The following is a 22,199-nucleotide window of genomic DNA, read 5'->3' as shown; positions in this document are numbered from 1 at the left end:
ATGTGCTGCATCCATTTTTTAAAACATTCATTTTGAGCTCTGTGTATTTTCTTAACTACGCATTTTAAGCTATGTCCAGAATAAAAGGTTCAACTTTGATATGCTAGCGTATCACATTTGCCATTGAACAGACGCCATTTTTAAGTTGGATTTTTGACATTAAAAATATAGGAAATTACTGTAATCTTGAAAATATGGTTTTGATTGTTTACTTTGATTGTTGAAAGTTCAGTCCACAATAGTATATAACTCGTTTGTCCAAAAATATCTTAATGCAAAATATAATTTAAAAAAAAATTATATATATATTTTTATTTTTATTTTTTTTAATAATGAGTGTTGTTGTTGTTGTTAATTTACGTCGCACTAGAGCTGCACAATGGGCTATTGGCGACGGTCTGGGAAGCATCCCTGAGGATGATCCGAAGACATGCCATCACAATTTTGATCCTCTGCGGAGGGGATGGCACCCCCGCTTCGGTAGCCCGACGACCTGCGCGCGAAGTCGAGCACTTTACGGTAGCACAGTTTAACGAGGACCAATACCGCACACCCTCAGTCCCTACGCAGACTGATCCAAGTGGTCACCCACCCGCACACTGACCGTAGCCAGTGATGCTTGACTTCGGTGATCTGCTGGGAACCGTGTCTTAACGATAATGAGTGAAACAATGGATGATAATGAGTGAAACAATGGAATAATGAGTGATACGATGGAAAATTATATATCACTTTATGCGTCTATATATCTATAATCTACAAATCTAAAAATTGAGCAGAAATGGTCGAATTAATCTTGAGAGATAAAAAGTAAAAAATACGGCTTTTTTAAAACTTTTTTATTGATAAACTTTTAACAGGTTCAGTTTCAGCTTCGTAATTTTGTCATTTAAAATTTCATATGTACTAGAAATGTATAATATAAGTGATTTAATGAAATCTATTTTTCTGTTTGTTTTTTATGATCATACAACAGGTGATCCTACATCATACAACAACCTATCAAGGTGGTTATCAAGACGTGGCGTCATACCATGTTTCTATTGCAGCACCATTGCTGTCCAAAATGAACGCAAAGGTAGAGTTTATGACCAAATGTCATGAGTTCATACACAGCTACAATGATACACGATAGAAAGTTAGTTAGCGGGTGTTCACTTTGATAGTTTTAATTTTTTTAAATTTCCTCTTAATTTTTTATAAATTTGAAATTAGATTCAATTGTCTGTTCACTTTTTTATTTTAAAAAAGGTTTATAAAAACTATCCGCGGTTCATTTAAAAAGCCTTGTGGATCAGCGTCTGATTCGCGGGTCATAGACTCATCACTACGGCTATAGGCACATCGAAGTCTTACTGTATGCGTTTTTGTTTTGAAAAATAATCAACCACAACTTACCTCATCATCAGGAGCTAAACTGCACAGAAAGTTGTAGTAATGCGGACCCTTGCTTTCCATAATATCGTTGACACGTGATCTGTAGAGAATCGCCCAAACACGATTTCTCAAGTGAAGAGGTATTCCTTTGCGTACAAGACTTTTTAATTCTTTCTGTAAATAAGAGGACAAAATCCAGCTGCAATATATATAAAAGCACGATACAGTGCAGAAAAAAGAACATCATATTTAACGATATGATATTTTCTTTATAAATATAACTAATGATAGAATGATATGTATTTGGTGGAATTTTTATGAAAATTGATTTAAAATCGTTTTATAGATCAGGTTTCAGCTTTACTTTCCCTAGACGGAAGATAAATCTTCATACGTTGCTTATTTGCCGTTTCAAGCACAAATATTGTAAAGTTTATTCTGTAACTTTATAAAACAAGACTTTACCAGTTAGAGATTAAAAGCCGGATTAGTGTCTTGAACTATTCTTCTTTGCACTCCATAAACTGAATATAAGCCTATGAGCGTTAAAAATGCCCTGATAAAGGTTTGATATGACAGTAAAAAAAAAATAATAATAAATAAATGCTATTTGCATGATAAATAGCTGTCATTAGAATTTATAGATTTGTGTACAATTAAAATAATAAGAGTTAACAACACAATGAACTTCATAAAGTTGAAATCTTTATAAATTGCAGTTTTTTTTTATTTTTAAATCAAACATTTTAATTTATTCAAGCTGTTAATTAAGACAGTTGCTATTGACAACTAAGTTTTATAAGTCAATGATTGCTGTGAATTGCAAAATTATCACACATTTTTGAAGCGTTAGTATTTCGCATCTCTAAAATTATATATTAAAATAAAATTTTATTATCTGCACTGATAGTTTAATAAATGAAAACGAACTGTACGAAAATTCAATGAGTTTTACGGAAAGTTTTTCACGAATTTTTTGTAAAGAAAAATAGTCTTTTATTTTAATTGTATGCGCTTAATTGTAGTTTCTTTAAATTTTTTATTTTTTACATCAGTTGCAGTTTTTGCAGAAAAAAATAAATAAACAAATAAATAAAATAATATTATAACACAAATAGTTAAAATATTGTATCTACAAAATTTATTTTAAATATTTCTGTTTTTTTATTGCAATTGAAAAAGCAACTTTAAAAAAAAAAAAAAAAAAGAAGCAATTGGGAGAAATAAACTAGAGAAACATTTCGTCATATAACATAATATTTATTGAAGCTCAAGATAAAAACTTACAAGTCATTGCAATAGATGGCAGCACTAGTTAATCTTATATCCGAAAATTTGGAGCTCAACTTCGTAATTTGATCTTATTTTAAAATTTTATGCATAATACTTCAATGATCCCATGTCCTAAAGCGTTTTACTCAGTTCTTTTATATATATATATATATATATATATATATATTGTTTTTCTTAACTTTCTTCTTGTTTTCTTGCATTTATTTATTTTATATATATATATATATATGTTTTTTTTTAAAAGCCATTTTAAAGCCAATGAATGGTACAAACAAAGCAAGAGAAAATCTAATTTTCAAAATTGAAGTAACGACAGAAACTGAAATTGCTTTAACGACAGTTAAAATAAAAGTTAAATTGTTTTGAATGAAAAGTCAAATTATTTTAACGACAGAAGTACAAGCGTATAAATGTAAAACGAAATTTCTTTTTTTAAATATTTAATTTTTTAAACTTTTCATTTTGTTTATAGCGCATAATTCTTATTTTTTTATTATTAAGAATTTTTTTGTATTCTTTTATGTTTATATTCCTCAACCTTTCTGAGTATAAATAATACAATGCGAAAAATTAAATACAAAATTTTGTAAAAAAATTTAAAAATTGTGTTTGTGGATTACGTTTATAACGAAAAAAAAAATCAAAGACGACAGGCACACAACGTCTTGCTGATAATCTAAATATTCTTAGAAAATGCCCTTAAAAATATTAAAAAGAAAAAAAAAATCAGGTGAGAACCTTAAAAAATTACCTTATATTGAAAAACAGTGCTCTTAAAATTTTTCAATAACATGTAACTAATAAACCTTTTTTTTTTAAAAAATATAATAATAAAAAGCACAGCTTGTATCTACGCCAGTGTTTTCCAAACTTACGACATTTGTGTACCCTTTCTAAATTTTTCGTAACGCTGTGTACCACTAATAAAAAAATGAATTAATTTTTTACAATAAAAAAATTGCACAAAAGTTAAAAATCACAACTGGCTGTTGACATCACTCATTGTTAACTGTTAACTCTGTAAAAAATAGCCAATAGAAAAATACATAATCATAAATTTTCATGGCTAGCTTTGTTTTTAAATAAAATTTTTTGAAATTAATTGTTTGTTGCAAGATATTTCGCATAAGAACGCGTACCCCCGCCGAACTGTTCCCGTGCCCCTGGGGGTACGCGTACCACACTTTGGGAAACACTGATCTACGCATTCAATAAAAAATAAGGCACCAATTAAAAAAACAAAAAAAAAAACACGTAATTTACGAAAAAAATAAATAAAATGTTAAAAAATACCTCAATGCATTATTTTTAGTAGCTATCTTCAAAAACATCAGAATTCCATTGTATTATCAAATATTTTTTGATATTCTTAAAAATGAATGATTGCCTATTGTCGAAAGCAAATTCTTAGATCTTGAAAAACTAAGCTCAACATCAATTCTCGTTATTGGGGGATAATTAAAACAACAAGATTCAATACAAGATATGCACTAACATGAAGGAAAAAAAAATAAATCGCAAAAAAAAAGAAAAAATATTAAATCGTTAGAGAAATGCGCTAAAATAAAAATATATATTCGAAGTTCATGAAATGTAAAAAATATGAAAAAAATCTAAACTATAAAAAGGGGCAAAAAAGTATAAATAATGAAATTTGAAAAAAAGAAAAGAAAATAAAAGCAGAAAGACCAAAAATATGAAAAAAAGTGATAAAAAACATGAATAATGCCCCGAAAAAGAAAAGAAATAAAAAATGCAATAAAGAATTTAAGCAAATCTATTTATCATTAACATTTCAAGAACTGAATCTTAGCTTTTGCAGCAAGTGACTGTATTCAAATCATTGAGGAATCCGTATGCTTAAAAACTTAACGGAATGTTTTTGGGGTAGGGGATTAATATTGAAATATAAGAAAAAATATTTATTTTAGAATTTAAATAATGATTTTTTTTTGTATGTGTGTATCAAAAATCTAAATATTTTTCAAGCTTAAATCTTCAATGTTATACATATTTTTAAACATTTCGATTTTTAAGAGCCCATTACGTAGTACGTACTAGCTGAATGCTACCAATGTTATGTAAACTGCAAATGTTTAATAATTTTTATTACCTATTTATGGAGTATTTCACAATCATAGAATATGCATGAAATTAATAAATAGGTAACTTACTGAATTCGGCAACGTCGGACTTTGACGGAGATGTTTTTTCCATTGCTGTTGATGAACTTCATATTGGGGACCAATGGACGAATAATGTTGATGAAGTTGTCTACAGATGTAATGAATTATGAGACTTTCGTCCCCGAAATTTCGCCGAAACCCTAAAGGATCTACGTGGTATAGACCTCGAGTCATGCTGTTAATGAAAGATTACTTTCTTAAAAAAAAATCATCCTGGTGTAAAATAATTATATATATATTAAAAATTGATTTCTGAGAATCCATAGGTTGCCTAAAATTAACAATGCTTCTGCTTCATAACTAACTTTCATGTAAATATAATCTAATAAACTGCAAATTTGTACCCGACGTCTCTTGCAACTATTTTTCTTTGTTTATTTTAAACTTGCTCATTAGGTGCAGTTTTTAACAGTTCATGCAGAAAGGAATTTATTTACTATTTAAAAATTCCTCTAGATCTAATGTAATTTCAAAGTCTTACGCTTTGAAAACTGCGCTGTAATACTTATAAAAATTTTGTGATTGATTGCATTATTTCAAATTAATTCCGAAATGAGATTTCTTCGAAGGACATTCAAATTTCAAAGTTTTACTCTGTGAAAACTATGATGTAATAATTATCTAAAATTTTTTGAATGATTGCATTATTTCAAATTAATTCCGAAATGAGCGTTCTTCGAAGGACATAGTTAAATCTTAACACGAATAATTGATAAAGCTTACACGAATCTTCAGCTCGTTGGTGAAGAATATAGTGTTTCTCGGAGCTCGGTAAATTTGGCGTATAATTAAACTATTTATCTGAATTCTTGTGTGAAATGACGGTAGGGTATGTTTTAAACGTATAACAAAGATTTTTGGATCATTGGTAGAAATTTAAAGGCGAATAATTGTGCAATTTCAATCTATTCACAATACGGTGGCCTAGATGACGGTTTGTTTACATGAAATGTACTGGGGAAATGTGACTTCTTGACGGATTGAATTGACAAACTGGTCATAGCATATTTAATACCAAGCAAGTTTCGATGATCTTTACCAATTTATTGAGAATATTGATTGTGGTCGATTACTTGCCAAGTAATTCCAATCCACTAATCGGATTGATCTGATCTAGTGCTTATAAAAACTGTTATAAAATGCAGATATGTTTTTAGTTGCATAATAAAGTTAATCATGTTCTCAAGATTTTCATAAATCTGTCTATTACATAAAATAATTTTATAGTATGTAACTTCGATTCTATCTGTTACATTATATTCTACCTATTAACAAAACACAAAATATATTACAGTTTATTTGCAACAAATTAAAGGAATATTATTTAAGAAGATCTTGAAAATTTTAATAAAAGTATAAAACTTAATTATGTACGATATTTTCAGAGAATACTTATACTATAATGGAGATTTGTAAATGACAAAAAAGGAACTTACTTTTCAAAAATTGGAAGAGTAGGATTGATTTTTCTGGCTTCTTCCAATAGCATCAAAACTCTGTTCTTATGCTGTAAAGCAAAATAATAATAAAATTTTACAATTAGTTAATCAGCACAAATATGAACCTCAAAAAATTGGTATTAATCTTAGAAGTGTTGAATATACACTCGAGATTTGTATAGTATCCAACAATAAGCTTTGTACGCTTATTAATATTGGCGGATGTGGAATAATAGTTTTGAGCTGTTTTTCTTGGTATGAAGTGGGATTCATGGTTCAAAATTTATGGTAAGCTCAAGGCCGACATCAACCGTATCATTTATGATGATAGTATGCTTTCTACGTTGTGGCAGTTATACGGGATAGAACCTGGTTACTTCCAAGAAGAAAACGCTGGCTGTCTTGTTGCGAGATCTAGCATAGATTGGTATCCTGACCATGGATTTACCGACTAGACTACTCTGCTTAGATCTAGAACCAAATCAAGAACCTCTGGGGATGAGTTGGATTGCCGAATTAAGGGGATTACGAATTGTTCGAAATCGGTGAAGGAATTTACATAATTTCTCCACGCCGATTGGAAGAAAATGTCACTAGTCGTCATATAATGATTTGTAAAAAGCATGGACCGGAAGATTGAAATTGCGACTTTGAGACTCTTCTAACTATTGAAATATTGAATATGAATAAGTTTTGTTTTTCATTTCTATTACAAGTGTTCAAATTCCTATTGGTCTAGTGTAATTATGAAACTGGGACAGTGATTAATTTGTAGAAAACACTTGCTTTCATTAAAATTATATAGAGTATTTAATTTTACTAAGTTAATTATCCTAACTATCTTAATGAAAAAAAAAATATTTCTATTACATTTCAGAACTCCTGTTGTGCAACACTTAAGTGATAAATTGTATTCGTTTAATTTAAATAAAAGGAAGAGATTTTATTCCTTATAATTTAGAATATGTTTAACATTGTCTGAATGAGAGATTATTGAGGTTAGGAGACTAATCTGAAACAATGATTGGAATTATTCTGAAGATTTAGATTAACAGTTTCAGGGCTAATATGAGACATTGAATGAACTATAAAAGAGTGCTAAAAGTTAAAGCTTATAAGTATGCTTTGAATATTTTTCACCGACAGCGTTAATTTGCATTTAATAACGCTTTTTTCCCACTTTAGATTACACATAATATTAATATAATGAATTCCGAAAAATAATACTGAAGTTTTTAAACTGTAATTACCTGAATTTTTTCCTGATGTTTTGAATAATGAAAGAAGAAACTCTGCATCACATTTAGTAATATGATTGTATCGTTCATTTTTAAAATAAATTAACTTCATAAAACAAATAGTGGATAATGAGATGGAATTAATGTAAATTAATTTTTAAAATTGTTCTCATAATATAATTTCTTAGTAAAAATTTTGTCGTTTAGAAATGTTAATACTAATTATTTGGAAAATATATAAAAAATATAAAAAGCTGTGACTAAACCAAGTGCTTTTATGCTTAAATGTATCGATTAATTAATCAATTTGCGCTGTGAATAGCTCAACCGTGTTCATGAAGTTTTATTTCAAATTTAACTTTTTCTTTATCCCAAGATAACTTAACATTTATCTAATAGATTAGCAATTTTGGAGCATTTTACAGAGTCTGAATTTTTCCTAAAAGTTTTAATATTTTCAAAGCTTTCATTCAAACGTAAAATTTTATCATGTATCTAGATTTGAATAAAAATTTCAAAACATTTTCTTTAAGTTAAGCTAATAATTTATCAGACAGAACATCAGATAAAGAATTATGAATGTTTTTAATTCATTTCCAATGAGTTGAATGATAAAGAACTTGGAATTATTTTTTTACAAAAAAGGTGCACTTAATTACAAAACCAGTTCTTTTAATTTGTATTTCTGAAAAAAGTGAACCAGATTATTTCCAAAAAAAGTGTATAGTCAAGTTTTGGGAATCAAGAATTTCATTTGTAGATTTTAAACTTTAACCACTCAAACTGCAAATAACACCGCTGATATTCCAAATCAATGTAAATAAATAATTTTTGAAGTTGAACCCAACGTATTTCTTGCTAAGTTATTAAAAAAATATTGGAAATTTTGCTCAGTATGATACCTGTAAAACATAAATGTTAAAAACCAAAAAATTTAGATATATTTTTACCAGATCACCACATAATTATTAGAATTATACAAAAGTATTTTTGGTTTTGTATGTGATCAAAATGCATAAAACACGCAGGCAATTTACGTATTTTACGTAGCTCCTTATGTAGAATCGTATTATTATTTATTTAATGAAAATAAACGCTAAAAATATGTTTTTTTCCCTTCACAAAAGGACACTTCTGCTCTTATAGAAAACCATTTAAAGTATATAGAATTTTTAAATATATAACAATATGGAGTATTGAGTGAAATTAAACTGCTAGTAATTTATTTTGGCTAGTAATTTCTTTTATCCTGAGGTTGCTGTTATCGAACACTCTAGAGCAGTATTCGTCGCTAAGAAACAATATTTTAAGATTTGTTTTGAAGAAATCGCCCGTGTAAAATGTATTTGGTTTTACTCAGGATAATCGAGATTTTTATATACAGAGTTATAAAGACGGGAAGAAATTGAATCATGTTGAATTCTAGACACTTTTTTCACGGTATAAATTTTTAATACAAAATGTTTTAATGTAATTGTTCTTTTTATTTTATTATTATTATTATTTCTATTTCAGTTTTAGGTTATAAAAGTCCCCAGATTTTAGTGCCAGACTAGTTAATTACAGACTAGTTTAGACCTTGCTTACATATTGATTCGCTTAGATCATCAAAATATGCAGAGAAAAAGAATTAGATGAGAGTTAGTTAGAATCTATAAATTTTATTTAGAAATATAGATTGAAAATACCTAAAAGTATGTTAAAATTGTTAACACTAAAAAATTCGCAGTTTTTTAAATTAGTTTTCCAAAAGTATAAGTTAAAATTAGAAATATTTTTTTTTTTTTAATTAGCTATCATTTTAATAATCTAGATTCAATTTAATGACGAAAGAGACGGGATTTAATTTAACATTAAATTTAATGGCAACAGATCTATAGGGCGTAAAACGTAAATGTTATGATTTACTCACAGCATAGGAATCAAGAGACGCAACAAACTAATAACATTTGGTATTCATAGTTAATAACAACTGGACCCCCTTTTTTTTTTAAAAAAAAAATTTCATTTTCAAACAATATTTCTTGAAAATATTATATTTAATTTTTTAAGGAAATAATGGCGTGCATTCAGTAACGAAACTTAAGACAGATATTTGTTTGATTAAAGGTGTATAACTCAATAAAAAGTATTTAAAAGCACAAAACTTTTACTTGTGATAAAGCACAAGCAGGGTCATTTTCGTCTGTTCGTAGCTTTAATGTTTTCCTTCTTATAATCCAATACACGGAGAAAAAAATTCTGGCAAATTACCAACTGCATGGTAATGACATTTCTGGTTTAAGAGAAAAAAAATTCTGGTTATTTAAACCAAAGTATATGGTATTTAAGCCATTCATTTGGTAATTTTTCCTTTCATATGGTAACGTTTTACCAGAAATTTTAGTTTTCAAAATTGTAGTTCTTATTACCATACACTTAGTGAAAAATACAAAAATGAAAAGTAAATTTAGCCGAATAAATCGTTTTTATGCCATTCTCTTAGGTACCATAACAAAATCAAAGATTTTTTACCCCATTTACCGAATTTTATCGCATATTATAAAATTATATTTTATAATTTATTTTGCTAAAATCATGAACCAAAATGCTTCCGTAAAAATTGCTAAGAATTTTGGTGTAACCAGAGAGATAGGAACACAGTAAATTTTACCATATTCTGGTTGCTTCGACCATACTTTTTCCCTCCGTGTATGTAGCACCATATATTTATGGGGTTGTGGAATTCGTCTATGGGAATTCAAAACAATTGTATTAAACCAAGTTTAATTTGACTACGTCCAAGACAAAAATTTGTCACATTATGTCTGTTACCTGGCACGAACCTTTTTTAAAGTTAGAAAGATTGAGGTAATACCTATAAATTTTTAAAAAGTGCAAAATGTTTAATTTAAAACTTTATTATGAATTTGGGCTCTATCAGTACACACATGGTTTTGTCATGCAATTTTTCAGTAAACTGAAATTATGAGTTCGTTGTTAGTTTGATATTTATCTCTCTTTTTACTGATAAGTACTGAATTAATTTAATTGAAATAACGAGAATAAGTTTGTAGCATCATCATTAAACAATTAAAAAGTTTCATTAAAAAGTTCATAATTAAAAAGTTTTTATTTATGTTTAATTTAGAACATTTGCAATCAATAAAGGTATTGCTTCAAAATTTATTTGAGCTATTTAACACTCATTAACGATTATTTAGCTATTTAACAAATATCAGTGGTACTACAGTGTCATATAATCCTAATCTAATTTTAATTTTTCGCATTAATTAATATCTAGTATACATAAACTTTAGTATTTAATATAAATATACGGCATTTTAAAAAAAGAATCTGATAACAGTGTTGAAAACTATTTATTAAATAAAACATGCAATTTCAAAATATTCATGCACAACTAACTATAATATGTTTGGAGATGATTTTACTATTCAATTTTTACAATTGTTTCAACTACTAAGAAAATATTACGTTTTTTTACCCTGTTTCCTCCATATAGATAGACATCCATTGTTTCAGGTCCATCAGTGTTGTTGATTCGGAGAGAGGACTGCATTAGAAATACATAATCTCTTTTTAATTGATCAACTTCTTGTTCTATATGTCGCACCAATCTGTTAAAAAAAGAAAATTTTAATTTTCATGTAAAATATTAGCAGGTAGGAGTTGCTATAGTTTAATGGTTCCCAAACTTCTTTGAGTTGAGGTAAAATATTAGCAGGTAGGAGTTGCTATAGTTTAGTGGTTCCCAAACTTATTTGAGTTGAAGTAAAATATTAGCAGGTTGGAGTTGCTATAGTTTAGTGGTTCCCAAACTTCTTTGAGTTGAGGTCATATTTTTCATCCGAGTGAGCAGAAATTTCTCCTTAATATAGAAATCTGTCTTTGAGTAACAAGGTAAAAACTAAACTTTTGGGAGAAAAAGCAAATATAAAGATGTCTTAAGAAGTCGCATATGATCATTTAATTCATATCTATTAATGATTTGATATGAAAATGGAAAAAAAATAAGACCGACTTTTGCACCTGATTTTAAATCATTGTGCTTATTTTTGTTCTTAATTCTATTAATAAAAAACTAATAGAAAAAAATTCACTTGCAAGTTATTGAGCAGATTTTAAAATCGTGGATAAAAGTTATGGGATACACTGTAAAAATTTTTGGATCGCACTGCGGTATAAAGTATGATGCGCTTTGGCTGTATCATCATTAAAATCCATTTTTACTGTAAAATGTTATACAGTAAATTTTACAATAATATTTATTTTATTAGAGTGAACGGTGATTCTACAGTAATTATTACTGTAAAAATTACAGTATATCAAATTTTTTTTTCTGTAGCATGCTCCGGCAAAAATGGATTTTGTGAAAAAAGTACCGGCACTCTGAGTGTCAGTACATTTTACCGTAATTTGATCCGGAGAACGTAATTTTTTACAGCTTACTGTCCCTTTAATTTTTTTCTTAGTTGATCTTTACTCAATATTTGCTTCTATCATTCCAGCTTCGAATTTTTTGTGGACTATATTAAAATTTTGAAACTTAGGGTGTAAGGTTGATACTCTTTTCCTTTTTACCATGACGCAATATAGTAAATTTAAAGTGATGTATGTTTACCGAACAAAAATAGTATGGGAAAATACATTAAGCATCTTCAAATAAGAATGTCTCATCTTCTAAGTATGTTTATACTGTAAGCAATCCCGGATGAAATTACTGTAAAAAGTACCGGCATTCAGAGTGCAGGTACTTTTTTTTTTTAAACGCAAAATGCATTTTTACCAGAACGTGTTATGGAGAGAAAAATCTGATAATCCTTACTTTTCACAGTAATAATTACCATAAAATAACCGGCTCTCTCTAATTAAATAAATATTACTGTGAAAATCACCGTATAATATTTTAAGGTAAAAATGGATTTTACGGATGATGCATCCAAAGTGCCGGTACTTTATACGGTCATTTAATCCGAAATTTTTTAAGCGTAGATAAATTTTTATAGAGTTCCACTCCATCGTTAGAGTGCGTCTCGTTCAAAATAAAATCATGAACATGATTGGTTAAGGTATTTCAACATTTACTTGATTCCCTTTCTGCAAATATTTAATAATAAAATTACATAATTGCGACCAATTTGCTTGATTTTTCAAAAAACAAATTCAAAGTTTTATTCTAAAGTCATATTTTTTATTTCTTTTATTGGTAGTAAAAATAAATAAATAAAAATAAAATACTTTTCGCAAAATTCAAGTCAGCATTCGGGAGGAGGTGGTATCAATTTGCTTAATTTTTCAATCAATGTTAGAAGGGGGGTCAAATATTCCCCCAAAATATGATTATGTATTATTTATACAACCCTTCATTGAACATTTGTAGAATTGTCCTTACAGTAAAAATGAATTTACTAGTACAAGAAGAAAATACTTGCTGGTTTTTATGTTCTGTGTTTTTTTTCTCTTGTTGCATCATTTTGGCTAATTTTAACACTTCTTCATTCAAAAATCGATTGTGGTTTTGCAAGATACGGCATTTTTCTTGAAAATTTCCACTGCTTCCTTTATGGACTGGAGATTTCCTAATGAAAAGTTATATTAATTGCTTTCATTTACAAACGAAAAATAATGAAAGAAAACTTGGTAAATAACAGAGCTGTTGTTCCCTTATGTAAAAATATTACACATTAAGTATTATGACAAAATATTACCATACTGTATTACCTTACAGTATTATGGCAAAAAAAAACAAAATATGTGATATTTAAACCATTCATTGATAATTTTACCATTCATATGGTAACAGTTTATCGAAAATTCTTGTTTACAAAATTCTTGTTCTTATTACCATACATTTAGTAAAACTGAAGAGTAAATTTTACCGAATAATAATTTTTATGTCATACTCTGAATTATCGCGATAAAAATTAACGAATTTTACAACATTTATCAAACTTTATCACATATTATAAAACCATATTTTACCTTTAATTCTCCTCAAACCATTTCCAAAGCGCTTTGGAAAAAATTACCGAGACTTTAGGTGTTCCCATAGTGCCTAAAACATGGAAAGTTGTACCATTTTCTGGTAGTTTGGTTCATGTTTTTTATTTTTAGTGTAAAAGTTAAATCCCTATTCTTCTTTTCAGGGTAACAATCAAGCACAAAATAATTACTTGATCAGATATATCCTTCATAAAAGCAACAGTGGATGACCTTTTACAGAAAACTGATTGAAGCATTAAACATTGGATCCAAGAACCGGATGGAACATTGATTCTTTTATTGAGTTTTGTCTATTTCGGGATTTAACCGAATGCACCACATGGGCATTCTCATTTATGGAATAGTAATGATTTTTTAATAATTAAATCAGAGACTTCAACACAACATAAATGAAATAAATGAATAGAAGGAAATAATAAATGAAAACCAGTTATTCATATTTAACTGTTTTTATTTCTTGTTTACAGAGCGTAAAAATAAAATTATTATTAGCAATTTAATTATACGTGATTGAATTAAATTAATTAAAATTTATTGACAAATATTTAAAAAATGTTTGAAACAGGTAAATTTTGCTAAAAAATACAATTATTAAGAGAAGATACAATTAAAAAATATAATTAAGATTATTATTATAAACAATTATTAAGAGAGCGTATCAAAGAAAATTTTGAGTACTCACCAAACTGCATCACCATCTGGATTTTCTGCTGATCTTAATCTTTCTTCTAATTCATTAACCAAAAGAATTTTCTCTTCTATGATACTTTTATATGCAGACTCACGATTGAGAGCTTTTGCCAAATCACATTTTGTACACCTGTAGAAGAACTCTGATTTAAAACTTGCGAATTCACTTTAAGAACATATGTATTGATACACATTTTAGAAAATTTTGATTATCCCAAACCTGGGTATAACTTTATCATGATTTTTGTTGCCTTGCTGTTCTTGAACCAATCACTGGAGGAGAAAACTAATTTTTTATTGTTTGATTTAGTGAAAAAATATTAATTTTGTAAAATTCTTTAAAAATTTTCTGAAAATTTAAATTCACTGAAAATTTCCTAAACCAAATAATAAAGGAGACAATTCGAACCAAAATATAAACAAATAATAAAGGAGTAATGTAACTAAATAATATATGAACCAAATAATAAAAGAGACTCAATTAGGAGATTGAGACTGATTCTCAATTAGAAGATTTCATTGTTACAGTCAGTAACTTTCAGAAATAATAAAATAAAGTTTTTAAAAACTTTAATAAATTGATTCAGTTTAAAGTTTTTAATTTTTGTCAGCAATGATACAAGCAATCTGGTATTGTCTTTAGATCATTTGATAATACATTTATTGTCTTTAGATTATTATATAATACATTATTTAGATAATGCAGGAGACAAATATGAATAAAATGGATGAAGTGTGAAAAAAATCATAGAAAAATAATGTAATTATGCTAATCCATTCAATAATATTTTCAATTACTATGTTATTATAGTTTTAAATAATGATACAGACAAGAATAAATTAAAAAGGGGAACTCAAGAAATTAGAAAAAGTATAAACTGGAAACTTTTTTATTCAATTTTTAATATTTTATTTCGAACTCTATTTCCTTACATTAAGTAGTAATTTATGTAATGACTATGTTATGAATATGTTATGAATGATTATGTAATGATTATGTTATGAATGTGATTATAACCGTACTATGAACGTTATACAACTGTAGACCTATACGAATGAATGAATGGCTTTTTAGATTTAAAACATAAGAATTTTCCTTCTTGTGTTTTAAATCTAAAGCGCCATTCGATATCTAAAGCTACATTTAAATCTAAAGTGCCATTCAAAAACTCGTTCAAATTGCTGAGTTTGGAATATTTATACCATGTAGTTTGAGACATAAATGTATAGTAATAGTAGACATTTTTACGAACATAATTACATATGATTCAACCAAAAATATGATCTGAAAAAAAATTACTAGAAATGCTACTTACATAAGTTCAGTTTCTAGTTCTTGTAATCGAGTTGATGCTGAGTAATCACTTGTACCGACGGCTGAATCGCTCGATACACTCGTACCTGACAAGGAGCTACAACAAAAATAACGAATTAAAATACAAAATATTGCTGTAACTTATATGAAGTTGCTAAAATTAATAAGAGATAGGATATTAATTACCTTACCGTAAACCGGGGCGAGTCTACCCATTTTAGTTTTATTTAATTTTCACTATTTTAAATTGCAAATAAAATTTTTTTACCGACGGGGGACTTAGTTCAGACTCTAAGGAAGATGGCGCTGTAGTAGTTTGATCCGTTTTTATTTATTTGGTGTCTTTTTAACCGACCTGTTCAAACGTCTTTTGAGAGATTTGTATTGAAAATCAGCAAACTTTTAGTTGGTGCTCCGTAAGTATATTATTATTATTACTATATTCACTTTGGTTAAGTGATAAACTTATCTAAGACTAAGATTACATTAATTTTATATGAAAAAAAACAAAAAGAATGTAAGTTTTGCTGTTGTAAACAAAAAGCCAGAATTCGCGGGGCGAGTCTACCCATTCGTATTTAGTTTTAATAAAGCATAATAATATAATTTAGAACTTTGTTTATATTAAAATGAAGTCATTTTAAATGAATTTGAGTATATTATTTTAATTCTGCATTGATAAATTTATCATTAATAAGAAAATTTATAGGTTAAATATAAATGTAAATATAAAATATGTTTATTTTACCTATTTTTTCAATTTTTATATTACAAAATGAACTTTTTTTATTTAATGCAAGTTAAATAAATTATTATTTATAAATTATTATCACCTCCCAAAAGAATGGGAAAGGATTTTTCATGATTCCCAATGTTTGAATTTCGATTTTGTTAATAATCTTTAATTATTATTATTTATTAATTATTTAATTATAAATTTATATTAATTTTTAATTTATTTTTATCAACAATAATCAGAAATTTTTTTTATTTTATAATGTTAATGATTATAAAAGCAAAACTGTGATCAAAATGTGATAATCGATCAAATACTCAATTTGTGTTATTTTATGAATAAAAAAAATGGAATATGTAATAAAGTTATGAATTTTACTTCATAAATATCCTATATAGTAACTAAAATAAAAATTTAATAGTAAAATTTGATTATTTACAATGTTAACATTCATTTTAGTAGAATGGGTAGACTCGCCCCATACGAGAGATTTGTCAGCAGTTCTATAAAAATATACAGTAACAGCGTAACTGTTAATATTTTCTAAAATCGATTTCACAGCCTTAAAGAGGGATAAATAGCGATTCCGAAACACCTATTAAAAGCCTTTTTTCTTTAATATTTACAAAAGTTTGACCACCTTAAAGTTGACAAACTGAAAAAATGGGTAGACTCGCCCCGGTTTACGGTAATTGTTTTTTTTTTCAGATAAGAACTATAATAAAAATTAAATGTTTCTTGCTAGAAACTTTCAAATTATATATAGAATTAGGACAAAAAATGTTAAGCATTTATTCAATCAATTAAGTAAACAATTAATGATTAATTAATTAATTAATAAATGAATAAATTATTTAAATAGTTAATCAATTAATGAGCACTAGCAATTATTTTTGATTACTTCTTCCAAACATGGACAAGCTGATTTGGAATTTTCCGTTATTGAAGAGCGGAAACAGGCACCGTTTTTTGAAGAGAAATAGATTTCACAATTATATTTTAAAATAATTCTTGTGCACTACATGCAATAAGTAGACATATTACACTGGGGAACAATTACTATTTTGTGTTGCATGAAATTTTTCAATAGATCTTAGATATTTTCGTATCACTGATTTCAAATATGCAATCAGTTTATCGCTTCAAACTACATTTTTTTTTACATTAGTACATTTCTAGTCTACTTTTTGTCGAAATGTACAGGTTTAAGAAAGTAATATATATCAAGGGGTCTCATAAACCTTGTGACAAATTTATAGAGGAGTTAGGGCACATCACCAGGATTAAAAGTGCATAAAAACCCATGTGTAAGTTTAAAACATATCGTCATACGCCGCTGGATGCGTAACATAGTATGCATAAATATTTTTTGTATCTCTTTATTTAGTACTTTTATTTCAATTTGAAATAACTGTGGCTATCTATCCCAGACATACCCTAAGATTTAAATGAAAGCAACATAAGCTACAGGTGATGAAACATCGGATTGATAAAAATTTGTACTATTCCGTTGTTTTTGTTATAAACGATTTCAAAATTTAAAATTTTTACTATGTGGTTAAACTTATTTCTTATAACTTTTAAGCCAATTATTATTTTAGTTTATATTTTTAAAAACATTAAAATCAAGAACAGACGTTTTATTTTAAATTCTTTACCTGGCTCGATCTTTGAGAGGAGTAATTTCTTGTGGCGCCATGCCTTCTGAGTTCATTTTTCGAAGAATGCGCACGTGCTCATTTTTTGGTTCATCCTCGATGTCGGATTCAGATTCATCATCACACGATTCTGTATCAGATGATAAATCTGAAAGCGCTTCTTGTAAATTTACGACAGGCCTGGGCTGACCTCCATCATTGTTATTTGAATCTGTGGCAACTCCCATTGCACCAATTGTCGGGGAAACTGGACTACTGTCGTTTGAGGACTCTTGGGATTCTTTGACGATTGAAGGTCGCTTAATGGGAGGAGCTAAGAAGTGAAAAAGAAAAAAAAAGGAAGTAAAATTTTTTTAAAAATGTATATAATATCAAACAGCTATAGAAGAATAAGTCATTTTGTTTGTAGATTTGTTATCGCAGATAATTTTAGTATGGGATCATACTTTAAATATTAGAGAGATTTCTCTACCTTCTCCGTATGATTCTGCGCAATCTCCAAACGGACATCAAATTCTTTACGCTTGCTTAGTGAGAACTTAAGCGAAATAAAATGTGACATCTGGACTGAGAGATGTTAAAAATCTTTCTTCTGGGTTGTAATTCAATGTTTAAAGTGATTGAAATGTGATAAAAATGATAAAAATGATTTTGAGAGCATATATGTGCTTCATTAAATGTTTGATATATTCTCAAAAATTCTGTAAAGCTAATATATATATTTTTATTATAAAATTTTATTCTTGAAATGCAGTTAAAGTAGCTTCACAATATAAAACACCATACTTGTTTGTATGCTTTTTCGTATATTTTATTCAATTCAGTTTTTCTCAATTGACACAATTTATCAAAATAAAAAAAATCATAAAATTTGAAAAAAATTTCATTCGATTTTCTTAATTTGTTTTGATTTATATTTTTGCTAAAATTAACAACATAAAATTGCCAAAAAGCTTTATAAAAGTAAAAAAACAGGCTATTAAAATGTTGATGTATAGAAATTAAATTATAAATAAAATATAGTTTAATTTAATGTTATGAAACTTTTCCGTAGGAAAATAAAAAGATTTTTTAGTTAGTTACTGAAAATGGAATAAAATTGGTTATCTTGTACTTAAAATTTTCTGAGCCTACTCATTCAAAAATGTGCAAAATGTAATGTGCAAAGTTCATTCAAATTAAACCATGGTAGAAATTTTGAATTCTTTATGTAAATAATAATAATAATAATAACAATAAAAAGCTTTTTGCGCAAGCAAAAGCCACAAGTAAATTATTTTCTAACTAGTAGTGACTAGTACTAAACTAACTTTTAAGCATTGTTTATACTTTTATGTTTAGGCAAATATAGAATAGTTTTCTTTGGCATAGTTTATAATCTTGTGAAATGAAGAAGCAATACAGATTTTGTTGACATAAATAGCAGTAATTACCAAAAATTTAATCATAAGAAACATGACCAATCCTTTAAATTTATCTCATGAAAAAATAAAAAGTATGCGTGTTGATGAAAATAAAATGTAAAACCAGCTTGGATTACTTATTGACATGCGTAACTTCTGGAAAACTTTGCTAGAACTCGTCTATGTATTTTCCTATTAATTTAGTTGCCCAATCCACATTTCTAATTTTCTATCCGTTAAAGATGCAATACAAATATTTATACACTTGCAAACTAAGGAAAATTTTATCATAGTTGGATACCCTATACCAAAATAATCAAAATTGCTTTTAAGAATTTAAATATTTAAACCATTTTGCTTCCACTAATATCTCGTAGCAGATAATAAACAAATACTGATTTTTATTATTATAGTTTTATGATTGTATATATTGGCGTGGTATTTGAGTAAAGATTTGATAATTTTTTTCCTTCTGATTTAAAATTTAATCACAAGCCATTTTTTGCCTTTTATTGCCTTAGTAGTTTTCAGTAGTAAGAACTACTGACTCATATTGCTAGACTTTTATTTATTTTATAATAGATGGTTATACTACGATGGTAATAGATAGTTATGCTATAGTGATTGTAGTACAGTGCGTCACAAAATTATAAGACAACCCCAAATATCACACATTTGTATGGTATACTAAATAAAATCAATAATTTTAAAATGGTGAAGCAACTGAAATATAATATATTTTATCAAATAAATAAAAAAGTAAGAAAAAATTTAGTCAGTTTTACACAGCAAATGATTTTTTTAAATCAAATAAGTATAAGACCACCTTATTTCTTTTTTCAAAATTGTTTGAGTTTTCAAACGCTTTTTTATTTCTTCTTTGAAAATCGTATGTAAAGTATAACTTTGCATCGTAGGAAGCTCAAATGGTAATATTATGAATAAAATTAAAATTTAATTTATTCGCTTTCACAATGCTTCACGGAAAAGAATTGTCTGAGTTAGAAGTTCGAAATATTTGATTTTTTCAAAAGCTTTGAAAAGTCAGAAGTGAAGAATGTAAGTTAATCAAGCGTTCTAAAACTGCTGCTCATAGCTCATTATGTCATAATGTTATATGTTAGTGTTATTGTATAACAAAAACATGGCATCCTACATAAAATAATTATATTTAACAATCAAGTCAATATCTTTTACTAACATTCAATACATAATTATGAAAACGGAAACATCTTGATACAATGCAGAGTGTTCCGTGGTCTTCGTCCTTACATATATAATTTTAGGATCATCTTTTTTGTCAAGAATTAAGTTAAAAAAATATACAAATTAGGGGCTGCAATTTACTATTTAAGAACGGGAAAAAAGACTATATGAAAATCTTAAGAATGACTATTAAGATAAACGGAATTGAAAACCATCACTGAACAACCAACCCAATTTTTTGAGTTATAGCAGCATGTATTTATTATTAATCTTTATTTTGTTCAATTGAGATTCTTAAAAAAATATGTTTCCTTTAATTAAAAAACATAAATTCATCGGAAAGGAAAACAAATGATAATAAAAAAAAGGAAAAAAAAAAGGGATTATTTTAACTTTATTGTTTCGGTATATACTAGCTGTTCAATTAGTTATTTACTCTTCTACTTCCTACTCTGTGCGAAGAAATGGTATTCAACTAGTAGATAAATAATAATTTTGAACTGGTTTGGAGTGTTTTTTCGGTTAATGCAAATGTAGCTGTGCAATGTTAAGATGTAATTCAAAATGTTAATCAATAGAGCGATATAAACTGTAAATACATTTATTACATTAATATCTATGAAAAGTTGAGTTGTGGTGAGTCGTAAGTTTGTAAACTACTTTAATTGAAGAAATATATTTATGCCTAAAAAGTGCATCGAGAGCTAGGCCTTCTAGTCTAGCATGTAACTAAATTACTTTTTAATAGAAATACTATTTTTTTAAAATTATAGAAGTATACAAAAAAGAAAAATCAATTAGTCAAATTTCTATAGTATATAGGTAGAAACCTCAGAATAGTGTATGATAACAACATTGCGACAAAAAAATGTTTTATTCTTTAACAACTTCTGTTATATATATATATATATATATATATATATATATATATATATATATATATATATATATATATATATATATATATATATATATATATATATATATATATATATATATATATACTTCATAGTAATATCAAAATGTTTAAAATTCTTAACTCTCCACTATGCATTTTCTTAAAATAGAAGAATAACACTAGGCTGATAGCTAATTTAAATGATGGCTTTGTAAGAGAATATTTAGAATGTCAGAGAAAGTCTCTTGGCAAAATCACCAAAAATAGAAAATATCATCCAACAAGAGTCTCTCCCTACTCAATTTCCTAAAAGGTAAATACATCTTTTTTCCTAGAAATTCTAGATAATTGACTGTTTAAACCAATATATGAATACATAGCCAACAAAGTGATGACTCAGTCGATATCCGACATTTTTAAAAGATGACATAGGATACCAGAAATACGATAAAGACTATTTCAAAATGCAAAGGACATTTTCCCAGAACGTAAACTGAGGGCTATTTTTGAGGTATCAAATAACTCTTCGTGGGTCTGTTGAAAGTTAAGCGACGCTTTAAAATCAATCTTAATCAGTTAAGCGCACGGAGAAAAATAATTGAGCTAAGAGTGTTTTATTGCTTATTGAAGGAAAGGGTAACAGTGACAATTCTTGTAGTTCTATAAACACTTGATTTATTTTTTAATGCCATGCATTTTTTGTGTATTTTATTTTTAATTAATTTTCTTTTAATAATAATGTAATAAGTTGCACTAG

At 27.3% G+C, this 22,199-nt stretch overlaps 1 protein-coding gene across 10 annotated transcripts in view; it reads right to left on the bottom strand.

Annotated features, from left to right (window-relative positions):
* LOC107451019 (uncharacterized) overlaps positions 1 to 22,199 on the bottom strand; it is a 227,555-nt gene that overhangs the window by 84,913 nt on the left and 120,443 nt on the right. For all 10 annotated transcript variants that reach the window (XM_071187637.2, XM_016066980.4, XM_071187638.2 and 7 more), the window contains 8 exons: positions 17,936 to 18,248; positions 15,543 to 15,638; positions 14,219 to 14,356; positions 12,966 to 13,112; positions 11,018 to 11,150; positions 6,293 to 6,363; positions 4,845 to 5,031; positions 1,399 to 1,551 (listed from right to left, as the gene is read on the bottom strand). In XM_071187637.2, coding sequence (XP_071043738.2) covers positions 1,399 to 1,551; positions 4,845 to 5,031; positions 6,293 to 6,363; positions 11,018 to 11,150; positions 12,966 to 13,112; positions 14,219 to 14,356; positions 15,543 to 15,638; positions 17,936 to 18,248 — 1,238 coding nt within the window. The remainder of the gene's footprint in view (positions 1 to 1,398; positions 1,552 to 4,844; positions 5,032 to 6,292; positions 6,364 to 11,017; positions 11,151 to 12,965; positions 13,113 to 14,218; positions 14,357 to 15,542; positions 15,639 to 17,935; positions 18,249 to 22,199) is intronic.

The sequence above is a fragment of the Parasteatoda tepidariorum genome, chromosome 11 (assembly GCF_982258835.1).
Source record: "Parasteatoda tepidariorum strain Cologne lab strain chromosome 11, Ptep-v5.0, whole genome shotgun sequence".
Classification (NCBI taxonomy): Eukaryota; Metazoa; Arthropoda; class Arachnida; order Araneae; family Theridiidae; genus Parasteatoda; species Parasteatoda tepidariorum.
The sequence above is the reverse complement of the archived record's forward strand: the minus strand, read 5'-3'. Positions and strand labels throughout refer to the sequence as shown.